The sequence below is a fragment of the Lynx rufus genome, unplaced genomic scaffold (assembly GCF_022079265.1).
Source record: "Lynx rufus isolate CCGP_SWC_20201006 ecotype Redwood Valley unplaced genomic scaffold, mLynRuf1.p SCAF_1, whole genome shotgun sequence".
Classification (NCBI taxonomy): Eukaryota; Metazoa; Chordata; class Mammalia; order Carnivora; family Felidae; genus Lynx; species Lynx rufus.
In genome coordinates, this window is record NW_025814823.1 from 110174173 (window position 1) to 110197127 (window position 22955).

General features: G+C 53.1%; 1 protein-coding gene across 1 annotated transcript in view; it reads right to left on the minus strand.

Annotated features, from left to right (window-relative positions):
- The window catches only part of FSTL4 (follistatin like 4), a 139947-nt gene extending 118888 nt beyond the window's left edge, over window positions 1–21059 (minus strand). Inside the window, exons 1-5 of the mRNA XM_047076071.1 lie at window positions 20921–21059; window positions 20113–20279; window positions 8037–8166; window positions 7002–7195; window positions 3016–3139 (exon numbers count right to left, since the gene is read on the minus strand). Of these exons, the coding sequence (XP_046932027.1) occupies window positions 3016–3139; window positions 7002–7195; window positions 8037–8166; window positions 20113–20279; window positions 20921–21059 (754 nt within the window). The remainder of the gene's footprint in view (window positions 1–3015; window positions 3140–7001; window positions 7196–8036; window positions 8167–20112; window positions 20280–20920) is intronic.
- Between the last annotated feature and the right edge of the window lie 1896 nt (window positions 21060–22955).

Below are 22955 nucleotides of genomic sequence, written 5' to 3' on the forward strand. Positions count from 1 at the left end.
CCTTGGGGTTCCTGGCAATGCCCCCAAACAGCTGCAGACAATGGCACACACCGGCCCAGCCTGAGCTAAGCCAGCTGCATGAGAAGACGCAATTTAGGAGACCCCGCCCCCCTCCACCAACCCACTGCCCAACACAACACCAAAAACTTAATACAACCCCCTTCTCAGGCAGAGGTCCTCCAGACCCATCCTTTAACAGAGTGACCAAGTCTTGCCAGGAGGTACCCCACAGACCCCATCCTGCCTGGTGCCCAAGGACCCTGGCAAAAAAAGAAAAATATAATGTCAAAGTCTCAACCCATGCCAGCCCATTGGCTCCAGTTTTTAAATTAAATCCAAAATGTTGTTGAAGTGTGTGAGATATTACTTTCTTAGTTTTAGTGAGGTTTCTTTAATGTCCATTGATTTCTGGGTAATAAGTTGTACCTATATGTCTCATTTCAATTACCTATTTAACATTCACTGAACCATAAATTCATTCCCACAGCTATGGGAATTTCATATAGAGTCCCTATGACTTTGAAAAACCATTGATGCCTCATGCTCCGAGTGGCCGCGTGTCAGGCCTTTATGGCTGGGTTAACTCATTTTGTGGCTTCCTTAATGGCTGCGAGTTTACATTTTATTGCATATCTATTTTTGGGGCTGGGCTGTGATGAATGGTTTGGCTGCCTGGTTCAAAACAAGTCCAAGGCAACAGCAGATTCTAATTTGCTTTAAAAATGATGATTATAAAGCTTTTCAAATAATAATCCAGGAACGAAGGAAACACATCCCACATTGCTCTGCATGAGACGTATGGCTGGAGGTGAAGTAATGACATCCCTCCTTTTCCACAGGTAGCTCATGTTTATAATGACCTTCATTAGGGAGGCCAGGGAGGCCTTTTTCATCATGGGCAATCAGCATGCTTGCATTTCCTCAAGAGTAAAGCCAGTTTTCTCCTTGGCCCCGACTGATTCTCAGAAACAGAACTCACGGAGCAGAGGCTTCTGCGGTACCAGGTACCAGAATTGTTCTAAGTGGCGCCATTCTCTGGTTAATGATGTCATTGTGGGACATCTCAGTAGTGATGCCTGGTGCATCCTCCAAGTCCTTGAAGTCAAGTCTGGGTACCTGGCTGTACGCATTGACCTCTTCCTTCCTCCCATCTTTTGCAGAGGGGCCGAGCACAGAAAGCATTGCTGGGAATGCCTCAGAGCTGTGCCCAGGACACTGGTTGCTCCTCTCCTGACATGCAGGGATGCTCTCCCTGTCATCTGCCTTGACATCTGCTCTTTTCTTGTTCGTGTTCTATGAGATTAGAATCACCAGGGGGTCCCTATGTGGGGAAGGTGGAGAGAATATTGTAGGAGGGGACACTGAGGACAGGAGGGAGGGTCTTGTCCAGTGACGTGCAGGTCAGTGCTTAACAGTTGGCTCTCCAGAGGAAGAAAGTGCTCCCCCTTTTGTAGCACTTGTGTGGTATGAATTTCTGTGGTGTAGATACTCCCACCATGGCTGATTTAAAGCTATCAAGTGTTTCCCTGCAAAATTGCTGAAAATCTAGTCATTGGCTCTCATGAGCTAGGTCTAGGGAGTTGCTGATATTGCCACACATTCTAAAATGTAGAGATTTATTTATTAGAAAAGTTTTTTTTTAATGTTTATTTATTTTTGAGAGAGAGACAGACAGAACACCAGCAGGGGAGGAGCAGAGAGAGAGGGAGGAGACACAGAATCCGAAACAGGCTCTATCCAGGCTCTGAGCTGTCATCACAGAGCCCGACATGGGGCTCGAACTCACAAACCGTGAGATCATGACCTGAGCCGAAGCCGGACGCTAAACCGACTGAGCCACCCAGGTGCCCCTAAAATGTAGAGATTTATTTCAAGGCATAAATTTCTCTACAAGGCGAACACCTCCCACAGCAGGTTAAGCCTACCAGTCATTCACACCTTATTATGAACTACTGTACGTCGATAGGAGTTTCAGTAGTGGGCAGGGAGAAGGACGATGGGTACCTATCACAGTACATCAGGCAGAGCCCTGTAATTGGGGGTTGGACTTTGAGCCTCGGCAACAGGGATGTTGTAAACCGGAAAGGCACACTTCCCGCCCTCTCTGCCCCCGTGTCAAGCTCGTGGACTTTCCCCAGGGAAGAGTCCCACTCGTTTCTCTCCTCATGTCATATGAGTACCTCCTCTATCTGCCACAAGAGCCCTTCCTGCCAGTGAATCATGACTGCTTCTCAGGCCTTGTGAATGTTTGCATTAACAGCACGAAATGTCAACACGAAGCAGGAATACTTTTCTGAGAAGGCGAACTCCAGGTAGAGGTTGAGGCTGGGGAGAGGATGCGAGGATCTGTGCTTGAGAGTACTCAATGCACCTTGGCAGTGGGAGGGGGGGGGCGGGTCTCACACCTATTCCCCAAACTCTAGGGCATGCTGGTAGGAGCAGTGAGCTTGTAGGTCATGCCCAAGGGTGTCTCACACAGGATGCACATATCACCTGCTTTAAGCAGGGGCTGAATGTTTAAGAAACATAAAGGGGTTTCATCTCTTTGAGGCCAAGAATGTTCCCTCTTGTCTCAGGTTTGGGGTCAGCACTGCCCTCCCCTCTCCTCCCTGCTGAATTCTGTGAGCTCTCTACCGGAGCTCATTCCTCCTGCCCGGCCAAGCCTCCAGAACGCTCCTGCAGAATCTGCCTCCTGGAGTCATAGACTCCCTCGGGTATCTGGCAGTGCCCTCCCAGCCACACTTAAATCACAGTCCTGGGTTCCTCCAGTGACACCAAGAAGGGCCTTTACCCAAAAGGAACAGAGCGCGCGTTCCCTCTTCCCACCCACGCTCCTTTACCCTTTTCTTAAAGCTCAGGCTTGTTGCAAAACAAATTCAACTGATTTCACGTATGAAAGAAACCAACGATGGAGACAACCGATGACAGACTCCAGAGCCCCGCAAGCGGGAGGCGCAAGCCCGCCTGTGGAAACAAGCCCATTCGCGCACACACCCCTCATTGGGGCTGACTTACGGAAAGCTGTGTAGAGCTCGTGGAGGGTCAGGGAGCCATCGTTGTTGTAGTCATCAAATCGGAGGAGGTCGCCCGGTGAGCATCCCAGGAAGCCCTCCTCCAGGTCCTGCTCCTTCAGCACGTGCTGTGGGTGAGGAAAGGGATGAGGCCAGAGCAGGGAGTGAGTTCAGGGCTGTGGGCATGGCTGGAGCCAAGAGGGGCTGTGGTCACCGCCCAAGGGAGGGGTGAAGACTCCAGTGACAGCTCAGTGGGCCATGGGGAGAACCCAAAGCTCTTTGGTTTTGTCTTGCCTCACCCTCTCATTCTATAGATGAGAAAACTGAGGCTCAGGGAGGGCAGGGACTTTCCCAGGGTCACACAATGGTTGGGTCAGAGTCGGGATGAGGGTTCAGGTGGACAGATCCCAGATGGTCTCAGTTGGGAATGATCTTTGCGGGTCCTGGTCTACCCCTTCATGCTACAGATGGGGAAACAGGGAGGAGAAGGGGCCTGATCAGATTAACTCAGCAAAGAAACAGTGGCTGAGCACAGCCAAGGTCCCTCAGGCTCCTAGTTTCGTAGAGCTGGAAGGTCACTTCTCCATCAGTGCATGCCTGCCTGACCCCCACAATCCAAAAGCCCTCACGGATCTCAGGGCAGCACCTGCTAGTCACAGCACCCGTCCCCCCAGAAAGGGGCAGCTGCCATTCTACTGACTTGGCCTGAGCTCCATGGCTCTGCCTGCCTCGTCCTGCCAGGGGCATAAACGTCTGCCTTTGGGATTCTGGCATGGTGCTACGGATGGGCCTTTATGAACTTTTCTCTGGCCATGGCCTCGCCAGCATGACCAGGCAGATGCCAAAAGGTGACTAAGGGTGGAAATTCCAGGCACCCTCACTCAGCTGGAGCCAGAGGCTGGGTTTTCCGGGACTAAAGTCTTGCAAGGAAAATGCTGAGAACGAAATCTCAGAAGAAAGGAAATGATTTCATTTTATTTTGTGGGGAGAGGGGGACAGAGACATTTTCTCTTTATTTAACAGTTTTAGCTTGGCCTGCTACGTTAAAGGCAATTTAATGTGATAACGTTAAAAAAAAATGACCCTTCACCTAGCAAATAAGTGTTCAATAAAAGGGAGATCAACCAGAACGCCGGAAATCAATCTTCCAAAGATGGAAATTTCCCCTTGTCTATTTCTACATTGGAAATTGATTAACTTTTCATAGGACTGACAAGTTTTTCCCTGACACCTTTGATTCAGTGTCAAGGAAAGGCCCACTTTAGCTGGGCTCTGCTTGGCAGTTTTATGAAATGGACTTTAAATACATTAAGTTTTAAAGAGGAAATCATAATCCGATTACCGTAATTGTTAACGGCTTCAGGTGCCTCGGGGCATGTGCCTGCCAGGTTAGAGCAACATGCCTAGGAAGGTTCTGTTTACTTCTCAGCCACCTGGGAGCAACACGGGGCTGGGGCGGCGAGAGTTCACAGGCGCTTCTGTCTAAGACAAGCCAAATCCACCTGTTCTCAGTGCTCCCTGAACGGCCAGTAGTGCAGGGAACTGCCAGATGGTTGTTCTTGCAAGGTAACTGTAACTGACAGGACCTGGGCTTTTCCCAGAGTGGCTCAGGTCATCTGTGGGTGGCTGGCCCTGCTCCTTGGGGTCTTAGCCATAGCTGGGAGCCGAGTACTCCCGGAGATGGTCACATGATGGTTGGTAGGGCTGGGATGGTGTGAGCCCGGGAGGCCGTGGGCTGCAAGCCTCCTGGGAGGCAGGCTACGTACGGATGGACGGGCACGTGTTGCCCAGGAGAGTGAGCATAGCAGGGTTTTGCACGTGCCTTACAATCTGTGCTTCCCAACGTACTCTCTGCAAGCAGCCTCTGGACTGGCTGGAGTAGAGGGCCTTGAGAGGGGGACCCTGCGTGGCAAAGCCTCCAGGTGACTGCTCTGTACTTGGGTTTTGTGGGCACCTGCTGGCCTCACAGACCTTAGGAGAACAAAGTGGAGCCTTCTTGTGGGAGCCATTCTCCCCCAGGGAGACCCTCATGCTGTGAGGAGAGCAGGTGCATATGCATCAGCCCACCTGGGTTTTTTTTTTTTTTTTGAGAGAGAGGGCACAAGTGAGTGAAGGGAAGAGAGGGAGAGAGAGAGAGAGAATCCCACGAGGCGCAGAGAGAGAGAAAGAGAAAGAGAGAGAGAGAGAGAGAGAGAGAGAGAAGCAGGACTCGTGCTCACCCGATGAGGGACTTGAACTCACGAACTGTGAGATGATGACCCGAGCTGAAGTCAGATGCTTCACTGACTGGGCCACCCAGCCGCCCCAGCCCACCTGGGTTTTGCCTGAGTTCATCATGTTCTTGACAGTGACCACAACTCAGGCAAGTTACTTGATTTCTTGGAACCTTGGTTTCTTCATCTAAAAATATCTGTAGAGTGGGGATAACAGGAGTACCTCCCAGCTTAGAGGATGGCCAAAAGGTTGAAGGGGGAAATGATAATAACAAAGGCAGTGATGATGGCATGGATGTTGAGCACCTATCACCTACCGAGAGGATACCATGTGCTAGGCACCATGTCGAACACTTCACACGCCTTAGCTCCTTTCATCCACCCGCTGACGCTGTGATGGTCATGGACAAGAAACAGAAGCCCAGAGAGGTGAGGTTTTCTCCTAAGAACCACTAGCTAGTAGATACGGGAGGCAAGGCTTGAACTCAGGAAGCTTGACCAGAATGTCTGAGTTCCTAGCTACTACACTGCACAGAAAGGGACTCTCTTATGTTTCTTATGTCATTAGTAAAGGGCCTTGCTTAGTGCCATACACACAGTGGATGCACACAGAGTGCCAGGGCAGTCTGCAGCCCAGTCCTTCCTAGTGACCTGGCTGCAGCTTTGACAAGGTCACTGTGCCGTGTGAAGGATGTCTTTAAAGTGGCATCGAAGGTGGGGACTCATCTATATTGTCTGTCCTCCGGGTGGGCACTCTGTGGGCTCTGAGGAACAGCTGCCCCCACCCCACCAGCCTACACGAAGAGGCTGACCTCACCCTCCTTGCATATCTCTGCACCTGCCCGGTGAGGCTCCAGGCCCTTCGAGGGAGACCAGCAGAGCGGGAGTAGGAACGCAGGCCCTTCTGGCCTACCTGACCTGCCTGTCTGCCACCAGCATCCTAGAGGCCCTCTCGGCAGCTGGCAGGGGCTGACGCTCTGGGTTCCTCCTTCACTTTCTGCTGCAGACAATAACTGCCCGGGCACCACCTCGGAGCTGGAAAAAGGGACATGTGTGCTGTGCTTGCGGAGGGAGGCAGGGCTTCCTGCAAAGCAAAGCAGGTCGGGCCCTACAGAATGGCGAGGTCCTGGGGGCGCCCGGGTGGCTCAGTCGGTTAAGCATCTGACTCTTGATTTCGCCTCAGGTCATGATCTCACAGCTCCTGGCATCGAGCCCCGTGCCGGGCTTTGCACTGACAGTGTGCAGCCTGCTTGGGATTCTCTCTCTCCCTTTCCCTCTGCCTCTCTCCCATTCTCTCTCTCTCTCAAAACAAATTAACAAACTAAAAAATAAAAGCCACTTTCATCCTGTTTAAAAAAAAAGAGCCCCCAAGCTGCTTGGTGGAAGCGAGACCTACTTCCTTTCAACGTTCCCGCTAAGCAAAGTAGAGGATTCCAAGAAGAGAAGACTTACTTCCTGATGAAAACACTCGAGGCTAGCCCCTCGGAAGTATGTATTTTGCCAGCTAGCTGAGAGCGTTTCGAAGCTTGTTTGTAAATATTGGCTGAAGGTGGTGGGTGGGAAAACACTGAGAGATTCTCAGAGGCACTGAACGCAAGCTCTCCAACTCCCAGGGGAAAGGCTGCTGTTGCAGGAGAGAGGCCTCCGAAGTGTCCCGTTACAGAGGCAGTTATGAACGACTGTGCTCACATGGACCTCCCCAGTTCTCTTTATCTGCACACTGCATAGGAAACCGGACTCTTCCGTAATTCGGTTTTTCAGCATACGCTGTACCTACCTGAGCCAGTTCCGAGCTGCTGAGGTGGCCATCACCATCTGCATCCAAGTCCGCAAATAGAGATTCCACCAGGAGGCGCTTCTGAGAGGCAGGGTCTTGTTGGGTGTCCCCATCTGGGAGTGGCCGCCGGCGGGCCTGGAGCACCAGAAGGACATTCTTCAGGCGGGCATAGTCGGCCATGGGGCACGGGTCATCTGGAAGACAGCATGAGGTTACTGCAGCCAGGCTCCTCCGTTGGTCTCGAGAGAATCTTGTCCCTCCCACTCACTGGGGGTCTTGGGCATTTAGCACGGGCAGTGCAGGCCACACCTGGAGTACATGGGGCCTGTCTGTCCATCGGCCTGCCAAGCCATCTCATCGATATACGGGTTCAGTGAAGCACTGAATATATGCTTTGCAGGATACCCATGCTAGAAGGAGCCGGTCTCCTCATCCCACAAATATTTATTGAACACCTATTATATGCCAGACACGGAGCAACCGTGCCAGATACAACGGGGAAGCTGGGCTAGGGCAATTCACAGCGGCAGCCCCACAGCGGATTTAGGAAAACCGGCCCCAGTTCTATTTTGTAATAGCTTGTCTTTGCCTTAATCCTACCTTAAAGGCTGCTTTTGAATACTTGGCCTCATAGATTAGGGAATTTTAGTTAACAGGACTAATAAGCCCCTGCTTAAGTTAATTAGGTACATTCCCAGAGCTGGATTACTTCAGAACAAACATGTGTACACAATCTATGACCAAGAAACAAAAGGGAGCTTTAAGAAATTATAACCGAAGCACACGGCCCATGACTCTTAGGTCTTGTATCTCAGGCATGCTTGCTGAACGGCATCAGAACCACACAGTGTTCTGGCAAATGAGGCCTGTGATGCACTGTGACAGGACGTAGTTTATCTTGTTGGGGACGGGCCCACTAGGGTGAACACCACGCAGGGCTCAGCCCATAGCTGAGGTGGTGTGGCTGTTCGCGGGGCAGGATGGCTCCTCGAGCTCCCACTTCCCCACCTCCCCGGGGAGGGAGCATTATGGCACCTGGCTTTGCTAAGTCCCGGGGAGTGGGTGTGGGCGTGGGCGTGGGTGTGGGCTCCTCACTGTCTACCCCATCGAAGGCCAGGCCAATGCGTGCTGCTCGGAAGGGACTGTTGGGCCTGGGGCTCTTCCCCTCAAGTCCAAGGCCAGTTGAGGGCACCAGGTAACAGCTCAGGGTTGGAGAGTCAATATCAAGCAGTGCTGGAGAGCACTGGTTCCAGAGTCTACTGAGCGTGAGTCCTGGGTTTGCTGCTGCCTAAACATGTGCTTTGTGATTTCATCTGTGAGGTGGGGAGAACAGTGCCTTCCACATGGGGATGCTATGAAGATTAAATAAGATACGCACATGAAGGGCTCAGCACTGGCTTGGCACTGAATAAGGGCTCACAAAATGATAGCTACTGTCCCTTCCTCATGACCAAAACCACATTTGCTGAAGAGCAACAAACAAGGAAGCTACTTGGTGGGGAAAGGCTCACAGGGAAGTCCGTCTGTCTGTCTGTCCGTCTCCCTCCCTCCCTCACTAGACAAGCTTCGATGGCCCAACCACTTTTTCTCGTGCTTGTTTGCGTTTGTAGATTTTCTTCTAATTTGGGGTCAATTGATTCTCGTCAGAAACAGATGCCTGTTACCATTTTCTCCTGCATGTTTATTTAGAAAAAAATCAATTGCTGTGTTCAATATAATCAAATTTATTTGCTCTCTGGGAGTCTCCATGCTCTGACGAGAATGGCTCTCCCAACCCCCTAACCTGGCTAGTATCTCTCTCTGGTCTGAGAGGAATATCCATTCCTGGGAGCTTTCAGGGCTCCCAGCTGGCAAACCAGATTCTCAAGTCCACAGAAGTGCACGGTGTTGAAATCAGTGGCCTTGTCCCACTACAGAATCACTCCTGCCCGGGGGAAGATGTGGTAGCCTACTGGGTTCTTCTTCCTGGGCCTGGATAAAAGTCAGTTTTGGGCACAGAGAAGAAGAGTTTGGGCCCAATCTTTTCCCCCCAAACCCCTAGCAGGGTTGAGTGGAGCAGAAGTCAGGACACGGGACACGAGCAGCGTGGATGGGAAGGAGGCTGCTGTGTGGACGGTCTGTAGGGACCGTGCACAGCAGGGCCACCTGAGGGATGGGCCAGGCTGAGCAGGATGGGCAGGGGCATCTCATCCTTCCGGGTCCCTCCAACCTTCCTCACAGACCTCGGTGGGGCACAGATCTCCTGAGAGCCACCTGCTGCCCTAGGCAGCCCGTGGCCCCCAGCAGGCCAGGGAAACCACTGAGGTGGGTCCCTTCAGGTGGTCCACAGCAGGGTCTCTAGGCCCTGCTCCTCCTCCTCCGGCCGTACAGTTCACTGCGAGTTCAGAGGCTTCTGGCTTTTCCACCTTGGCACTGCCCCGCACACACCTCCTGCTCAGGACAGTAGCTACGTGTCTAGAAATGAACCTGGCGTAAGGGATGGGGAAGGGTCCACTCCCGGAGCCCCCGGGCTTGCCCCCTGCCAGGGCCCACACAGGCCATGCCCCTCCCACCCTTTGTCGGCATTTATTTGCAAAGTCTGTGCCAGATGCCGCTGGCATGCAATGGTCCACCAAAGCTTCACACAACCTGTGGGGTTGAATGAGGGAATCTGGATGGGGTGTTAAGCATCTGCCATATCCCCTCCATGGGATGGGGGCTTCCAGTCCTGGGTGTCAGAGGTGCCTCCAGACGGAGAGCTCACGGGGCTAGGGTGAAGGCAGCCTCCCTTGGGGAGGGATCTGCAGGATGAGCCCTGGAGGAGGAGGAAGGACAGAAAGGAAGACCATGCCGGGCAGCAGGGAACACAGGGCAGGGACAAGTATCTGGAGGAAGCTGGTGTGGGTCCGAGTGAGCAGCAAGGAGGGAGGGAAGCGTGGGCTGAGGCAGGATGTCAGGCACTCCTTTGTCCTTCTGTCCTTACTGAGAGCCCTCACTGTGCCCGGGCTGTGGGGGACTGGGCTCTCAAGATGAAGTGGTGTGCTGCTGGGAGAGAATCTTATCCTCCTTTACCCCAGAAGCAGTTGCCCTTGACATGAGTCTTAGCCTCGGATAACGAAACCACTGGCCCAATGTTCCCAACCTCCTCTAGTGTCCCTAGAACTTTGAGGAGTTGTGAGAACCAGAGGGAAGATGCCCAATGGTGCCATTTTTGCACCCATGGAGATGGTCATTTTAGTTGAAGTCCAAGCCCTCTCACCAGGACCCTCTGACCCTCTATCTCCAGCAAGGACAGCCCCCTGGCAAGCTCCTCCCACCCTAGGCAGGCCTTGCTTTCCAGAATGCAGAGGCTAGCAAGGTTGGCAGGAGTGACAGCTTACCAAGTCCCAGTTGTATTTGTTTTTCTTCCTGCCCCTGGTGTCACCATGGGAGCAGACAGGAGTGGCTCACAGGGGGAGCCCCGGGCATTTGTGGATCTGCCAGACCTGGCCTTTAGCTAAAGGCTCCCCACCCTGCTGCCGGTTTTGAACAATTATCTTATTAGAAAAGAAATATGTGTCCATCAAAGAACGTCTGGAAAGTGCAGATGAATATAAAGAAAGGAAAGACATCCTCCAAATCTCCCTCCCAAGGATTGGCAGGAGGTCAAGCAGGGCCCTCTGCAAAGGAGATGCTGAGCCCTGGGCTGGCCCAGCTCTGCCTCACGGGGACCCCGAGGGCCTGGCCCACACAGCCTCTGTTTTCTGACTTTCCTCTTCCTCTTACTCAGTTTGGACAAGAGAGGGCCAGTACTCAAGGGTTGGGTTCTTCTTCGCTTCAGCTGGGTCACCCCTGGCCCCACCCAGCAAACCTACGCAGGGGACATGAAGCAGTGGGGGTGTGGAGGGAGAGACTGGACCCTACAGTGTGCTCCTGCCCGGGGCTCGGCATTCACACCTCCTCCATCTGGAATGCTCTTAACCCAAATCTCCATGTGGCTTACTCTTCATTCAGGGCCCTGCAGAGACATCACTGAGTCTAAACTAGCATCCCTGCCCCTATTTGGAGTGGGCCCGGGTCCCAGGGGGAGAGAGGGATCACCTGCCCAGGCTTTATCTTTGGCCCTCTGGACGCTCAGCCCTTTGGAGAGAAGGTCTGTGGAGGGGGCGTGGCTGAGGCCTGGGGACCACAACCCCCCTCTCTGGGTCCCTATGGGTGCTGGCCATGATGATGGTGAGAATGGCAATGGTCAGCCCTTCCTGGGAGCCTCGAATCAGGGCCTGTGTGACTCAGCCCCGAGTAAAGTGAAGCTTCCTCACTAACAGATCCACGGCTGGTGGGATTTCCACCGAGAACTCTGGAGAGTGGGATGCTTGCACAACCCCTGAGACAAGGATCTAGGGTGAGGGGTATGTTTGGAGATGGCCCCAAGAACTGAGGGGAAGGAAGAGGGAGGTGAGCCTGGGGTGGGGGAAAGCCAATAAAGGGGGGGTGGCCACTGTGGGCAACCGGGGCGCAGTCCCACGGAACCTTGGAGAGACTACGTCCAACAGGCCTCAGAGTCGCTCCGCTTAGGTCGGAGGGTGCGGGACACTCTTCCACCAACTTCCGTCCCTTGTTGGCTGAGGGTTGCTTTTGGGGGCATTAACTACTGCCCTGTCTGGCACTTCTGGACTTCCCAAATGAGGACTGAGCACACTCCTGAGGCCCGAAAGTGCCCTCAGGCTGAAGATGCGGGTCCCCGAGGTTGGAGGCTATCAGCCAGCGTTGTGGGCAATGGTCCACCAAAGCTTCACACAACCTGTGGGGTTGAATGAGGGAATCTGGATGGGGTGTTAAGCATCTGCCATATCCCCTCCATGGGATGGCAAGTTCCAGGCAGGTGGGACCGGACTGGACACTTACACAGGCAACACTACAGTGCGAAATGCGTGGGGAATGAGTTACTTAGGGAATATGGCTGAGTACCGAGTCTTGTGGCTCCAGGGTAGACTGTCTCATAGAGAAGCCAGGGGTGATGGGACCACCCTGTAACAACCCTGCCCATGACTTCATCACAGGCTGCTGTGTCTACCTGATACCAACCCCTGTTAATGATAATCACCACAAGACTGGACGGAGCACTGGACAGGGAGTCAGGAGACCATCTGGTTCTGCCTTGACGAGCTGTGAGACCCCAGGAAAGGCATTCATTCCCTTGCCCTTCCAGCCTCCACTTCCTACCTTAGAACGGGGGCAATGACAATCCCTCACTAGCTTCTGTGGCCCTGAGAGTTGCAAAGTCCCAAGGAGTCAGCCAGGCCTGAGGGCTTCTCTGGATGAAGTAGGGCTGGTGCCCCAAGCAGGCCGGGCCGCGGCTCGTTTGTCATCATCCCCTTCGCCAACGCCCAGTGCCTGGCACAGGTGGCCATGAACTTGGTATTTGTAGATAAACCTCCCTCCCTTTCCACTGCCCACAGACACTCCCACTCTGGGGCCTCTCAGGGAGGGAGGCTCATGTCCTGGTTGGCCCGACACAGACGAACATCCTGACAGGCCGTTGGAAGGACCCAGCTACCTTCCTGCCAGCCTGGGTGCCCTCTGTGTGCAGTGGCCACCTGGGCACCGGTCTCGGGCTTCCTGCCAGCGCATGTGTACGGGGCTCCTCCTGCTGCTTTGGCAGATAAAATATTGATCAGCCTGCTGAGGAGCCCGGAGTGTGATCCTATTTTCATGTCAGAACTTGGTAATGAACTACATTTATCAAGCCCATTCTCCATGAGAAAGGTCAGCCACAGATCTAGCTAAGTTGTTATGACACCTCATTAATCTAGTTCCCTCAATAATTGTCCCTCTGTGAAGATTCTAATGTTCTCCCATCCCAGCCGCGCTCCCTCCACGCCGAGGGACATTATTATAGCAGGAGCACGGGCACATCCGCATTTAATTTTTTGAGCAAAGAGAGATAGGAAGCAGGTAGCAGCCTCTGGAATTAAATGTCCATCAAAGGAACACTTTCTAGTGCAAAACAAAGGGAAGCAAGGGAGACATTGTGAATATTCCATTAGCCACACGTGCCCCTGCCGGACTGGGCCTCAAAGGATCCGTCTTCACTCTGAGGCAGGTGAGGCTTCACGTTCCAGATGTGGGTAGGACTGGCGGCTCCCGAGAGGCAAGGGAGGGGGGTTTGTATAGGAGGGCAGGGCAGAGATGCCATCCGGGCAGCGGGGAGCTCAGATTCTAATGGAGTGTGAGGCCGTGCACGGTCAAGACCCCTGCAGGAAGCCCAGGTTCCGGATACAGGAGGCACCTGCAGGCGGGCGAGGGGTGGGCTGGAGATACCAGGCACAGGGAAGGGCGGGTGGTGAGGGGCCATCCCGGGCTGGCTCTCCTTCTCCCTCACCCTCAGCCATCTCTTCACCGGGTCCTTTGGTCTGTCTCCCCAACACGCCGCTCTGGGTATAGAGGTGCCCCACGGGCTGGTCCCCTTTCCCTACTGCTACACTTTGCCAGCCTCACTCTCTGCTCCTATTCGCTCCCTGCTGACTGCCAGGTGGCCCTGTGGGACTCAAGGCCCCCCAAGGCCAGGGGCGGGCCTTGGTGCAGGTCTGGCATGTAGAAGGCACTGGCTGAATGTCTGCTCACTGGACAGCTGTGGAATCCTAGGTGGAGGGGGCGGCAGATGGGCTCAGATGAAGGCTGTAGCCCTGCCCACAGGAGGGGACAATCTCAGCTACTTTGAGCCACAGTGACCAAGGTCTGGAACTCTGGAGGGGGCTGGGAGGTGTGTCCTGACTCACGCCAGCTCCTGTGGAAGGACCGCGTGTGTGATGTGGGTGTGGCATGGGCAGCTCCAGCATACGGCACGTGGGATCACTGGGGGGCGTGGACCCTATCTCATCCACTGGGGTCCCCCCCAAACCTGCAATGGTGGCCCCACAGAACGGAGTCTGGCATGGCCAGCCTTGGGGTGGGTGGTCAGTTGGTGAGCCACAGAGGGGTTGTTGCCCCTCTGGACACTAGGTTGCATAGACGTGGCTCCTCTGAGTCCCCTCTGGTGGGCACACACAGCTCCCTAGATACTGCCTCTGGAGAGGAGGAAAATGTGAGTGTCTGCCCTCTTGTTCTGCCACTGCTGGTCAGGACGGGCCTGGACAGCCCTGTGAAGAGGCCAGCAGGGCGGGGGGACCCATGCTTTGGAGCAGCAGCTCAGGTGGGGAGGCCTGGGGGTGAATTCAGCCACAGCAGACTTTGGGAAGGATCCAATTCCACACTAGGGTTCTGGTCAGCAAATGAGCACAAAGCTGACACTGGGGACCCTGGTGGCTTGGCAGGTAGTGGTAGGTGGGGGCAATCCCAAGGCCACCATGAAGACCCCAATCCCTGATGGCCATCCTGCACGGTGGCAGCCCTGTACTCTGGGAGTCCCCAACAAAGCCCAAGTTTACTGGACAGGGGATTGCAGGACACAGATTACTCGACATGAAGGCCACTGCTCTGCTGCTGGCAGGAGCAATCCCTTTGGGGACGGGTGTGGGTTAAGGGACAGGGAGATGGGAAGGAAGCACTGGGGAGGGGCCTGGTGGGTCGTGCTCAGAGATGCCAGCGTGTGGGCTGTGACGTCTCCCTTCCAAAACCACACCTAGACCATCCCTTTAGAAACTGCGTGGCAGTCATTCATGCCCTTGAGCCACACCCACTGGACTCCAGCCCTTCCCCGACCTGGCAGGGTGCCCCAGACCCTAGGCTCAGATCCTGACACCCTCACCCAGGAACCCCCCGAGGGGCCCAAGGGAGAGATTGGATGTGCCCACAAGGTCTTGGCTGCTGTTGGGTCTGCTCATGGGCAGACTCTCCCCCACCCCCAATGCAAACATTAGCAGCCCTAGTTCTCACACTGTCCCCATCCCGCCTGATAAGTAATGTCACTGCCGTCCAATAAAGCTGCAATCTTTACCACCAAAGCAAAAACCTGGCTTAATCGTCTGGCACCGACATCACAGCTGAACGTGGTTGTGTGACACGGGCCTCAGTTGCAATGTGTCATTCTGAGGTCTATTTGGAAACCACTAAGCTGTGCAAAGAGCAGGAAGCATTTTACTCCCAGATCTAATTTATGAGCTGCCATAACTTTACTGGAGTTTAGCTTAAGAGGAACAGATGTTTAACTTGATGTAAATTCATGAACATTAACAATCTTTCTGCTGCCGTTTCTGAGAAAACTCAATTAACAATAAGTGCCAAAATCAATGGGTTTATCTTCAGGACACTTTTTTGCTAACACGATGTAGTTTTGCTTTGACCAAGCCACAAAGCTCTGGAAAGTCTAGCAGACTGTGAAGCACACATGATATAGTCTCCTCACAATCCCCAACATGAACAGGTGTGCTCTAAGTCATGCCATGTGCTGACCCCCTCCTGGCTGTGACTGCTGAGCACATGGGTCACGGTCACCCACACCCTAGCACCCTGGGGAGATCCTTCCGCCATGACCTAAGCTACAGCTGCTGGCGACTCCCCTACCTTCCAGAAGCAGGCCTGCAGACTTTGCTCCCACGTACCCCCTTCTTGAAAAGCCCTTTCTCTAAATTTGGCTTTTCTGCCAAAGCCCACCTCTAAGGGGCTGCTTTTGTTTCTGCCCCAAGCCACACACTCTCGCCGTGTCCTCGTCCCCAGTCTGCCTCCTCCTTAGACGGCATTCCAGTGCCTCTGTGTCTACTGGGTGAACATCACTGTCTTAGAGAGCTTGGCCATGGCACCCCGTGGTGGGCATGATCACTGGGCACGAGCTCACTGGTGAGCTGCCTGCTCATGGTTTGCAGGTGCTCTGCAGGCCTCCTGTCCCTTTCATCACCCCAAACTTCACCTGGGTCTCCTCCTCACCCACTAGTCCCAACTCCAGAATCAGCAATGGGCTTACCACACTCATAGCAACCCCTCATCCTTTCAGGCCCTAAAGGGGGCCTGGCATCACATTGGCCAACGGTCCTTGGTCAATATTCTCTCTTCTTTTCTCCGGAGTGCCCTATTAGTCATCCCAACTGCCTTTGAACATCATGGGTTCAAGGTACATGGCCCATTTTGGGTCCACAAACAGAATCTGCAGGTCTGAGACTGCCAGTGGCCTTTGGCCCTGCCTGAGCTCGACCTACACACCATGTAGACCATGGGGTTCCTTCCCCGGCTGCTGCCGCAGCACAGACCAAGCCCTCTCCAGCGCTGGGGAAGTACCCACCTCCATGCGTGCCTGAATTGTGGACAAAGCCTCATCTCAATTTTCGCCCCAGAATCAGGTAATTTAAATTAACAAAACCACCCAGACCTTTGTTAGATAAATGGTACATTTCCTCATGAATGCCCGGTTCAATTGATGTTGCCATACAATCTGCTATTTGACATTTACAATCCTCTCTTCTATTCCTATTAAAGAAAGCAAAATTGGTTGGATTCCTGGGAGAGGGATCCACAGGCACTTTCTATGGCTGACTGGCACATCTATCAGGTGGCCCGGGAGTGAAAGAGTAACGTTTGAAAACTTGAATAAACGCTGAAGCCCTTCTGGCGTGAAGAGCTTGAGTTTGTTTTTTTTTTTTAATTTTTTTTCAATGTTTTTTATTTATTTTTGGGACAGAGAGAGACAGAGCATGAAGGGGGGAGGGGCAGAGAGAGAGGGAGACACAGAATCGGAAACAGGCTCCAGGCTCTGAGCCATCAGCCCAGAGCCCGACACGGGGCTCGAACTCCCGGACCGCAAGATCGTGACCTGGCTGAAGTCGGACGCTTTAACCGACTGCGCCACCCAGGCGCCCCTTGAGTTTTTACTCTTGTGTTAGTGAGAAACCCACACCCAACCTGGATCCTTAACAAGTCACCAATTCCTTCTGGAAGGACAACACTGACTCCAGGTCCCCCACAGCCCTGTCCAGAGCTCAGCGCCTGTGCACTCCCACCCCACCCCTCACGTGCACCTAGAGGAGAAGCAGGACAGCTGAATGAGGCCATGGCCACCAGGCTGGAAATCTGGAGTGGATGAGGAGGAAGAGAGTGGGCATCACCCTTGGCCTGGGACAATTCCATTTATTTGTTCCTGAGACTCCATCCCCCCAAACACCTAACCAAAGGGAAGGGTCCTGCTGTTGGGATGGCGAAAATGTAGCTTCTCTGGAGTCAGTGATGTCCAGGAATGTTGCTGCTTTGAGCTTTGAGATGCTACGGCCTTTGAGGGGTTACCAAGCTGAGGGGGACCTCAGCCCGGGACACGGCAGGGCCTGAGGCTGTCTCTGGCTCTCTCACTGGCCAGGACTAGGGCTGCATGCTGCAGAAGGAGTACTTTGCTCTCATGTGGACTCACAACGCATGCAGGGGGCTCCATCAGACATCTCAAGAGGGGCAGTGCTGTCCCTGGGAGGTGAGCTGGACTCTTGTAGGGAGCATCTTTGTTTTCACAATGACTGGGGGGCCTAAGCGGCCCTTAATGAGTGGGGCCGGGGACCCTAGGGATCCTATCTATCATTTGGAGCAGAGTCCTGTACAACAAACTTCTGCGGGCCTGGCATCTCCTACAAGTTTTCAAACGTCTCAGTGGACAGTCACTGAAGTGAGATATTCTATTACTAGAGGCCTAGAGTCTAATGCAATGTTATTTATACAAACATTGCATATATTTATTGTATATAAAGTATTTTGCCCCCTGGGTTTGCAAGGATTTTCCAAGGAGGCAGCTAGGCTGGGTACTGTAAACTCTGTTTACAACTGTGTCAAGAAGTATTCACCATTTTGGAGAATTACACCTCGAAAAGCAACATCGCTTAAGTATTCAAAGTGTTAACATAACATGCCCGTCACAGGGTCTGTCTGTAGCTGTTCACAGGATCCGTGGGTGGGTGCTGACATCTGACCACTATGACTCAGTATATGCAGCTGGTGTCCAAACATTTACATACTGAAAGGCAGACTTTATTGCTACTACTTTTCTTATATTTCTCCTTTACATCCCAGTTTGAATAAGACACATATTCATTTCAAAATTATATGGGGGCTCTACAAAATATTTGCTATGAAAAGGTGGCTTTGGGTCTGACAGGATTAAAATAAAGCGATCTATGTGACAACTAGAATCCGTGGCCTTCTTTTTTACCCATTTATTTTTATCATGGTCAAATACACATAGTGTAAAATTTACTATTTGAACCATTAAATTTTTTTTCAATGTTTGTTTATTTTTGAGAGAGAGAGAGAGCGTGCGAGTGTGAGGGGGGAGGGGCAGAGAGAGAGGGAGACAAGAATCCGAAGCAGGTTCCAGGCTCTGAGCTGTCAGCACAGAGCCCGACATGGGGCTCGAACCTGTGAATCATGAGATCATGACCTGAGCCGAAGTCGGACGCATAACCGACTGAGCCACCTAGGCACCCCTCTATCTTAGGCATTTTTTAAGTACACACTTCAGTGGCATTAAATATATTCATAATTTGGTGCAACTATCACCACTATTCACCGCCATAACTCTTTCCATCTTGTAAAAGTGAAACTCTACCCATGAAACAACAGCCCCCATTCTCTCCATCCACTGCCGGCAGCCACCACTGCACTTTCGGTCTCTACGATTTTGACTACACTAAGTATCTCTTGCAAGTGGAGTCCTGCAGGATCTTTCTGTGAGTGGTTTATTTCACTCAGCAGGATGGCTTCAGAGTTCAACCATGTTGTCACCTGTCGGAATTTCCTTCTTCTTTAAGCCTGAATAATATCCCCCTGTATGCATATACCACATTTTGCTTATTCATCCATTGGTCCATAGACCCCAGATGCTCCCAGGTTTTTAGCTATGATGAAGAACGCTGCTATAAACATGCATGTACAAATATCTCCTCAAGATCCAGCTTTTTTTTTTTTTTTTTTTGGTCTATATCTAGAAGTAGAATTGCTGGCTCATGTGGTAATTCTATTTTTATTTATTTATTTATTTATTTATTTATTTATTTATTTATTTGAGGAACCCCCAAACCATTTGCCAAAGTGGCCAGTACCATTTTACATGTGCACCAACAAGGTACAAAGGTTCAAATTTTTTTCACGCCTTGGTCGGCATTTATTATTTTCTGACAGGGTCCACCCTGGTGGGTGTAATAAAGTAGTGGTCTTCTTTTGAGCCTCCTCAGTCCCGGGAGTTTTAAGACACTGGGAATAGTATGGGGGGGCACCTGGGCGTATGTGGCCCTGTGGATATGCTTTGTACACGTGCATACCTGTGTGCAAGCCCAGCCTTTGAAGGCTAAGCATGGGGAGGCAGAAGGCCCAGAGACACACCCTTGGGCTCTAGAGCCCGCCTGGCCCCAGGAAGGCAGCTGGCGGCAGCCCCTGAGGAAGATGGCGGACGCCCCAATGAAGGAGACAGGGGCCAGGACCTGTGTCCCTCCCCCCTTCTGCAGAACTGGGCTCTTCTCTGTATCTATTCTTTCAGGACACCCCTGGACAGGGTATGAGAGCTCTGGGCCGGCAGGTGAGGAGACCGGGGCAAGGGAGCATTCTGATCCCCTGTCTCACATGCCTGGTGAGGCCTGTGGTGTTTCTCTCACCGTGGTGTTGTCTCAGGGGTGTTTGCTCAGCCCCTGAGGTGAGCTAAAGAGCCACTGAGTTTTAGAGGCAGCAAACGCAGATGGTCCTCTTCTGTAAGAGGGGCTTGTGGACTGCAAATCAATGCCACTGAGCGAAGGTCTCCAGGAAAGAACTGCTCAAATGTTAACACACTCCACATCTCTACCTGTAGAAGCTTCGCTGGGCTCGAGGGGACATTTACTTTAGAAGGAAAAGTATTACAGGAAAACTGCCTGAGAACGGTCTCAGAAAACAGGGTCTGCTCTAAGCCAGGGATTCGTGCCTTTACACAGGCTTGGCAGGAAATGGTATTTCAGACAAGAATTGCCTGACCAGAGATTTTGAGACCTGAGATGACTCAGAGAAGTTTTCTGACGTTTGAAGATTTATCTGAACCCCTCTGACTAGTATGATTGGCAGTAAATCCCAGGTCAACACGAAACAAAACACAACAACTCTGAAGGAAAAGCACAGTCTTTGGGGTGGTGGGGGAGCGTTTTGGATTATTTCCAGAGCTTGAGCTGCTGGGAGGAGAATGGGACGGCTCTTCCCTGCATCTGGTTCAGGGGATTAACCACACTGGAAACTTATCAAAATTCAGGCGCTCCCTGTGGAGGGAACAGCAGAAACTCATCTTGATGAAAGCTGGCCCCAGGCTGGCTGAGTCTGAGCCGATGCGCGGCGGCCCTGGATCCGTGTCCGGAACCCAGAGCCTGGCAATGAGAGGAGCCAGGTGGGTGATGGACCCTAAGGGGAGACCAGGGTGTGGCCCTCAGAACACTCAGAAGGCCCCTCTGCCCGCAGCAAACTAACTCACTGCAGACACAGTTGAGCCTCATGGCTGGTGGTTGAGCTCAGTCTGCAGCACGCCGAGAGATGGGAATCTGTGGAGGTGCTGCATCTCATTAGATGCCCACGCTGGGAGATCGCTACGTCCTCTGTGCCCTCCTTATTCTTAAGTTCTCGGATCCCAGGAATGGCCTTGGCATTGCCTCATCTGCCATGAAAACGGATTCACGTGCTTTCAGAGGGTTTGGGACCCACAGGGTATGGGAGCGACAGGAATCTCCCAAGGACAATGTATACAGCTGAGAGCACACCTGGGGGCGGGCAGGTGGGGCCAGCGGCCCACAGCTTGAGGCTCTCCGCCCTGAGACCTGATCCCGGCTGTCACCTGCCTGGCATGTTGTGCTCACACTCTTTGGGTGCCTTTCCTGCTCCTGCTCTGGCTCCCTTCTCTTCAAATTCTAGCCTTCCACTCTCACAAAGAGCCCCCACAAGCCGTATTCATGGAAAGAACAGGCTATTCTATAACACGCCCAGACGTGAGGGCCTCTTCCTGCCAGAAGCCTTGCCTAGAGACCCAGGGTCTGAGCTGATCCTCTCACCCAGTGCCGGGAAAAATAGGCAAGCCACAAAGATGGGGATATCCGGGGACTCCAGCTGAGAGGGGTGACCGGCAGTCACTTCCCAGGGCCGGCATCCCTTCAGGGGGACCACAGCCACGCTCAGTAAGGGCATTTCCATGTGACCCAAAGCTGACCTAGGTCAGGAGGGGGCTGGTGCCTAAGCGTGATAGGAAAGAAAATCTAGAAAGATCTCATTGCAAGATGCTCTTCAGGACTCTCAGACACAGAGCGACCAGAGTCCAGCCGCTCTCAGGGAGGGTGGAGCGGCTGGACCCTGGCCTGAGGCAGCCCCACCTCTGACCTCTGGGGCAGAAAGAAGCCTGAAGGCCGACAGATCTTTATTTTCTACTCCACTAACAATTTCTACCGCTTTCATTCCAAAGCCTCTTCTCCTTTCTGTGCAGAGTCTAGAAATGGTCCAAGCTCCAAGCTGACGTTGCAACCATACCCTTCAGTTCTTAGAGAGTGGCTTTGTGCTCCAAGTGCTGGGCTCACATGCCAGTTGGTCTGTGCCTGCCACACCGACAAGGTCATTTCCTTCTACGCTCACGTGGAGCTTTTCTTAACCCGCTGGTCTCCTCTCTCTTCTTCCAAAGTGTCCTCCCTCTTCTTGGGGCCTCCTGTAAGTGACCATGCTGGCTCTCGCCACCTCTCTGAATTGACACAACCTCTCCTCTTCCAAAAGGCAACCTGAACAGCAGTTACGCTTGCGTGGGGACTTGAGTGGGGCCGAGTGCGTGACACTCCCGGGTGCTGGTAAGATTCTCTTTCTTGCCCCGGGAGCCGGTCACAAGATGCATTCTCTCCGGAAATGCACTGAGCTATACTCTTGTGATTTATTCATTTTCTGTGTGTGTTATACTTCAATAATATGTTTATTTAAAAGAGGCAGCCTGGTGCTTCTCAGCATCTGAAAGATATTAGTTGCTTTGGGTAGGAGCTTCGTCCTTGGCCAGGCCCAGGGCTGGGCACGCAGAAGAGGGACTGGAGGGACTGGCAGTTCACAGGCGGGGGTCACTGATCTGGAGCAGCAGTGTGTCTGGTCTCTGGTCAAATCACCCTGGACTGGGCATCCCTTTGGCCAGGCACCAAGTCATCTATCTTCCCTGGGGATGCTGCTTGTTAGCTCAGACCTGGGTCGCTGGGGAGGAGGATGGGTGTAGGGTGTGCTTTGCTGAGCAGCTTGAGGAGAAGGAATGGAAGAGGCTGAGGGTCAGGGGGTCCTCGCTGGCCTGGGGTGTCCTGCCTCCCCTTCACACTCAGCTCCCGCGAGGTGTGTGATGCATGCTGAGTCCAGAGCTAAGGTGCCCTCCTAGAAATGCCCTCCCATGGAACCTGCCCCATGTTGCAGGCCTGGCTGGTAGTGGGTGACTCTCGGCAAAGAGGTATTGGTGTGGAGGTAGCTGGCCAGTCGATGTGTTCTCGGTGAGAGTGTGCCATGGGCCCTGGCACCCAGGGGACCTCTGTGGAGCCCCAGGGATTGGGGCCTGGGAGAAAGGCCCTAGAACCTCTCACGGACCATGCCCTGGCCTGTTCTGCCTCAGTTTTCTCTTCCTGCTCTCCCAAGGTTGTGAGGACTGAAATGAGGGCTCAGGCCCAGGTGCAATTCAGACTCCATGGCCCTGGCTGTTTGTGTGGCCCAGAAATGAGCATCAAGGGTCATGTGCTCAGAGGGGACAAGGTGGACCCTTCTGCAGCCACACCTCATGCTCCAGTGATGCCTGACTGGCCAGCCAGGACAGACGGCAAAGTTGAGCCTGCAGGCCTTGCGGCCCATAACTCTGAACTGAAGCAGTGTTCTGGCCTATCCTTCTGGGCACAGCTCAATCGTGCACTCCTAGAAAGCCGTCCGCCTTTCTGTGGCAATTACGGTCCAGACTCCGCACTTGATTTTCAACATTAACTGCCCTGTGGTGCTAACTTGCTTTCCAACATGTGGTACACGCCCGCCAAACAGAGGGGCCCTAATGTGCCAACAATAGGAGCCTCAGGGACAGGAAGCATGTGGACCTTT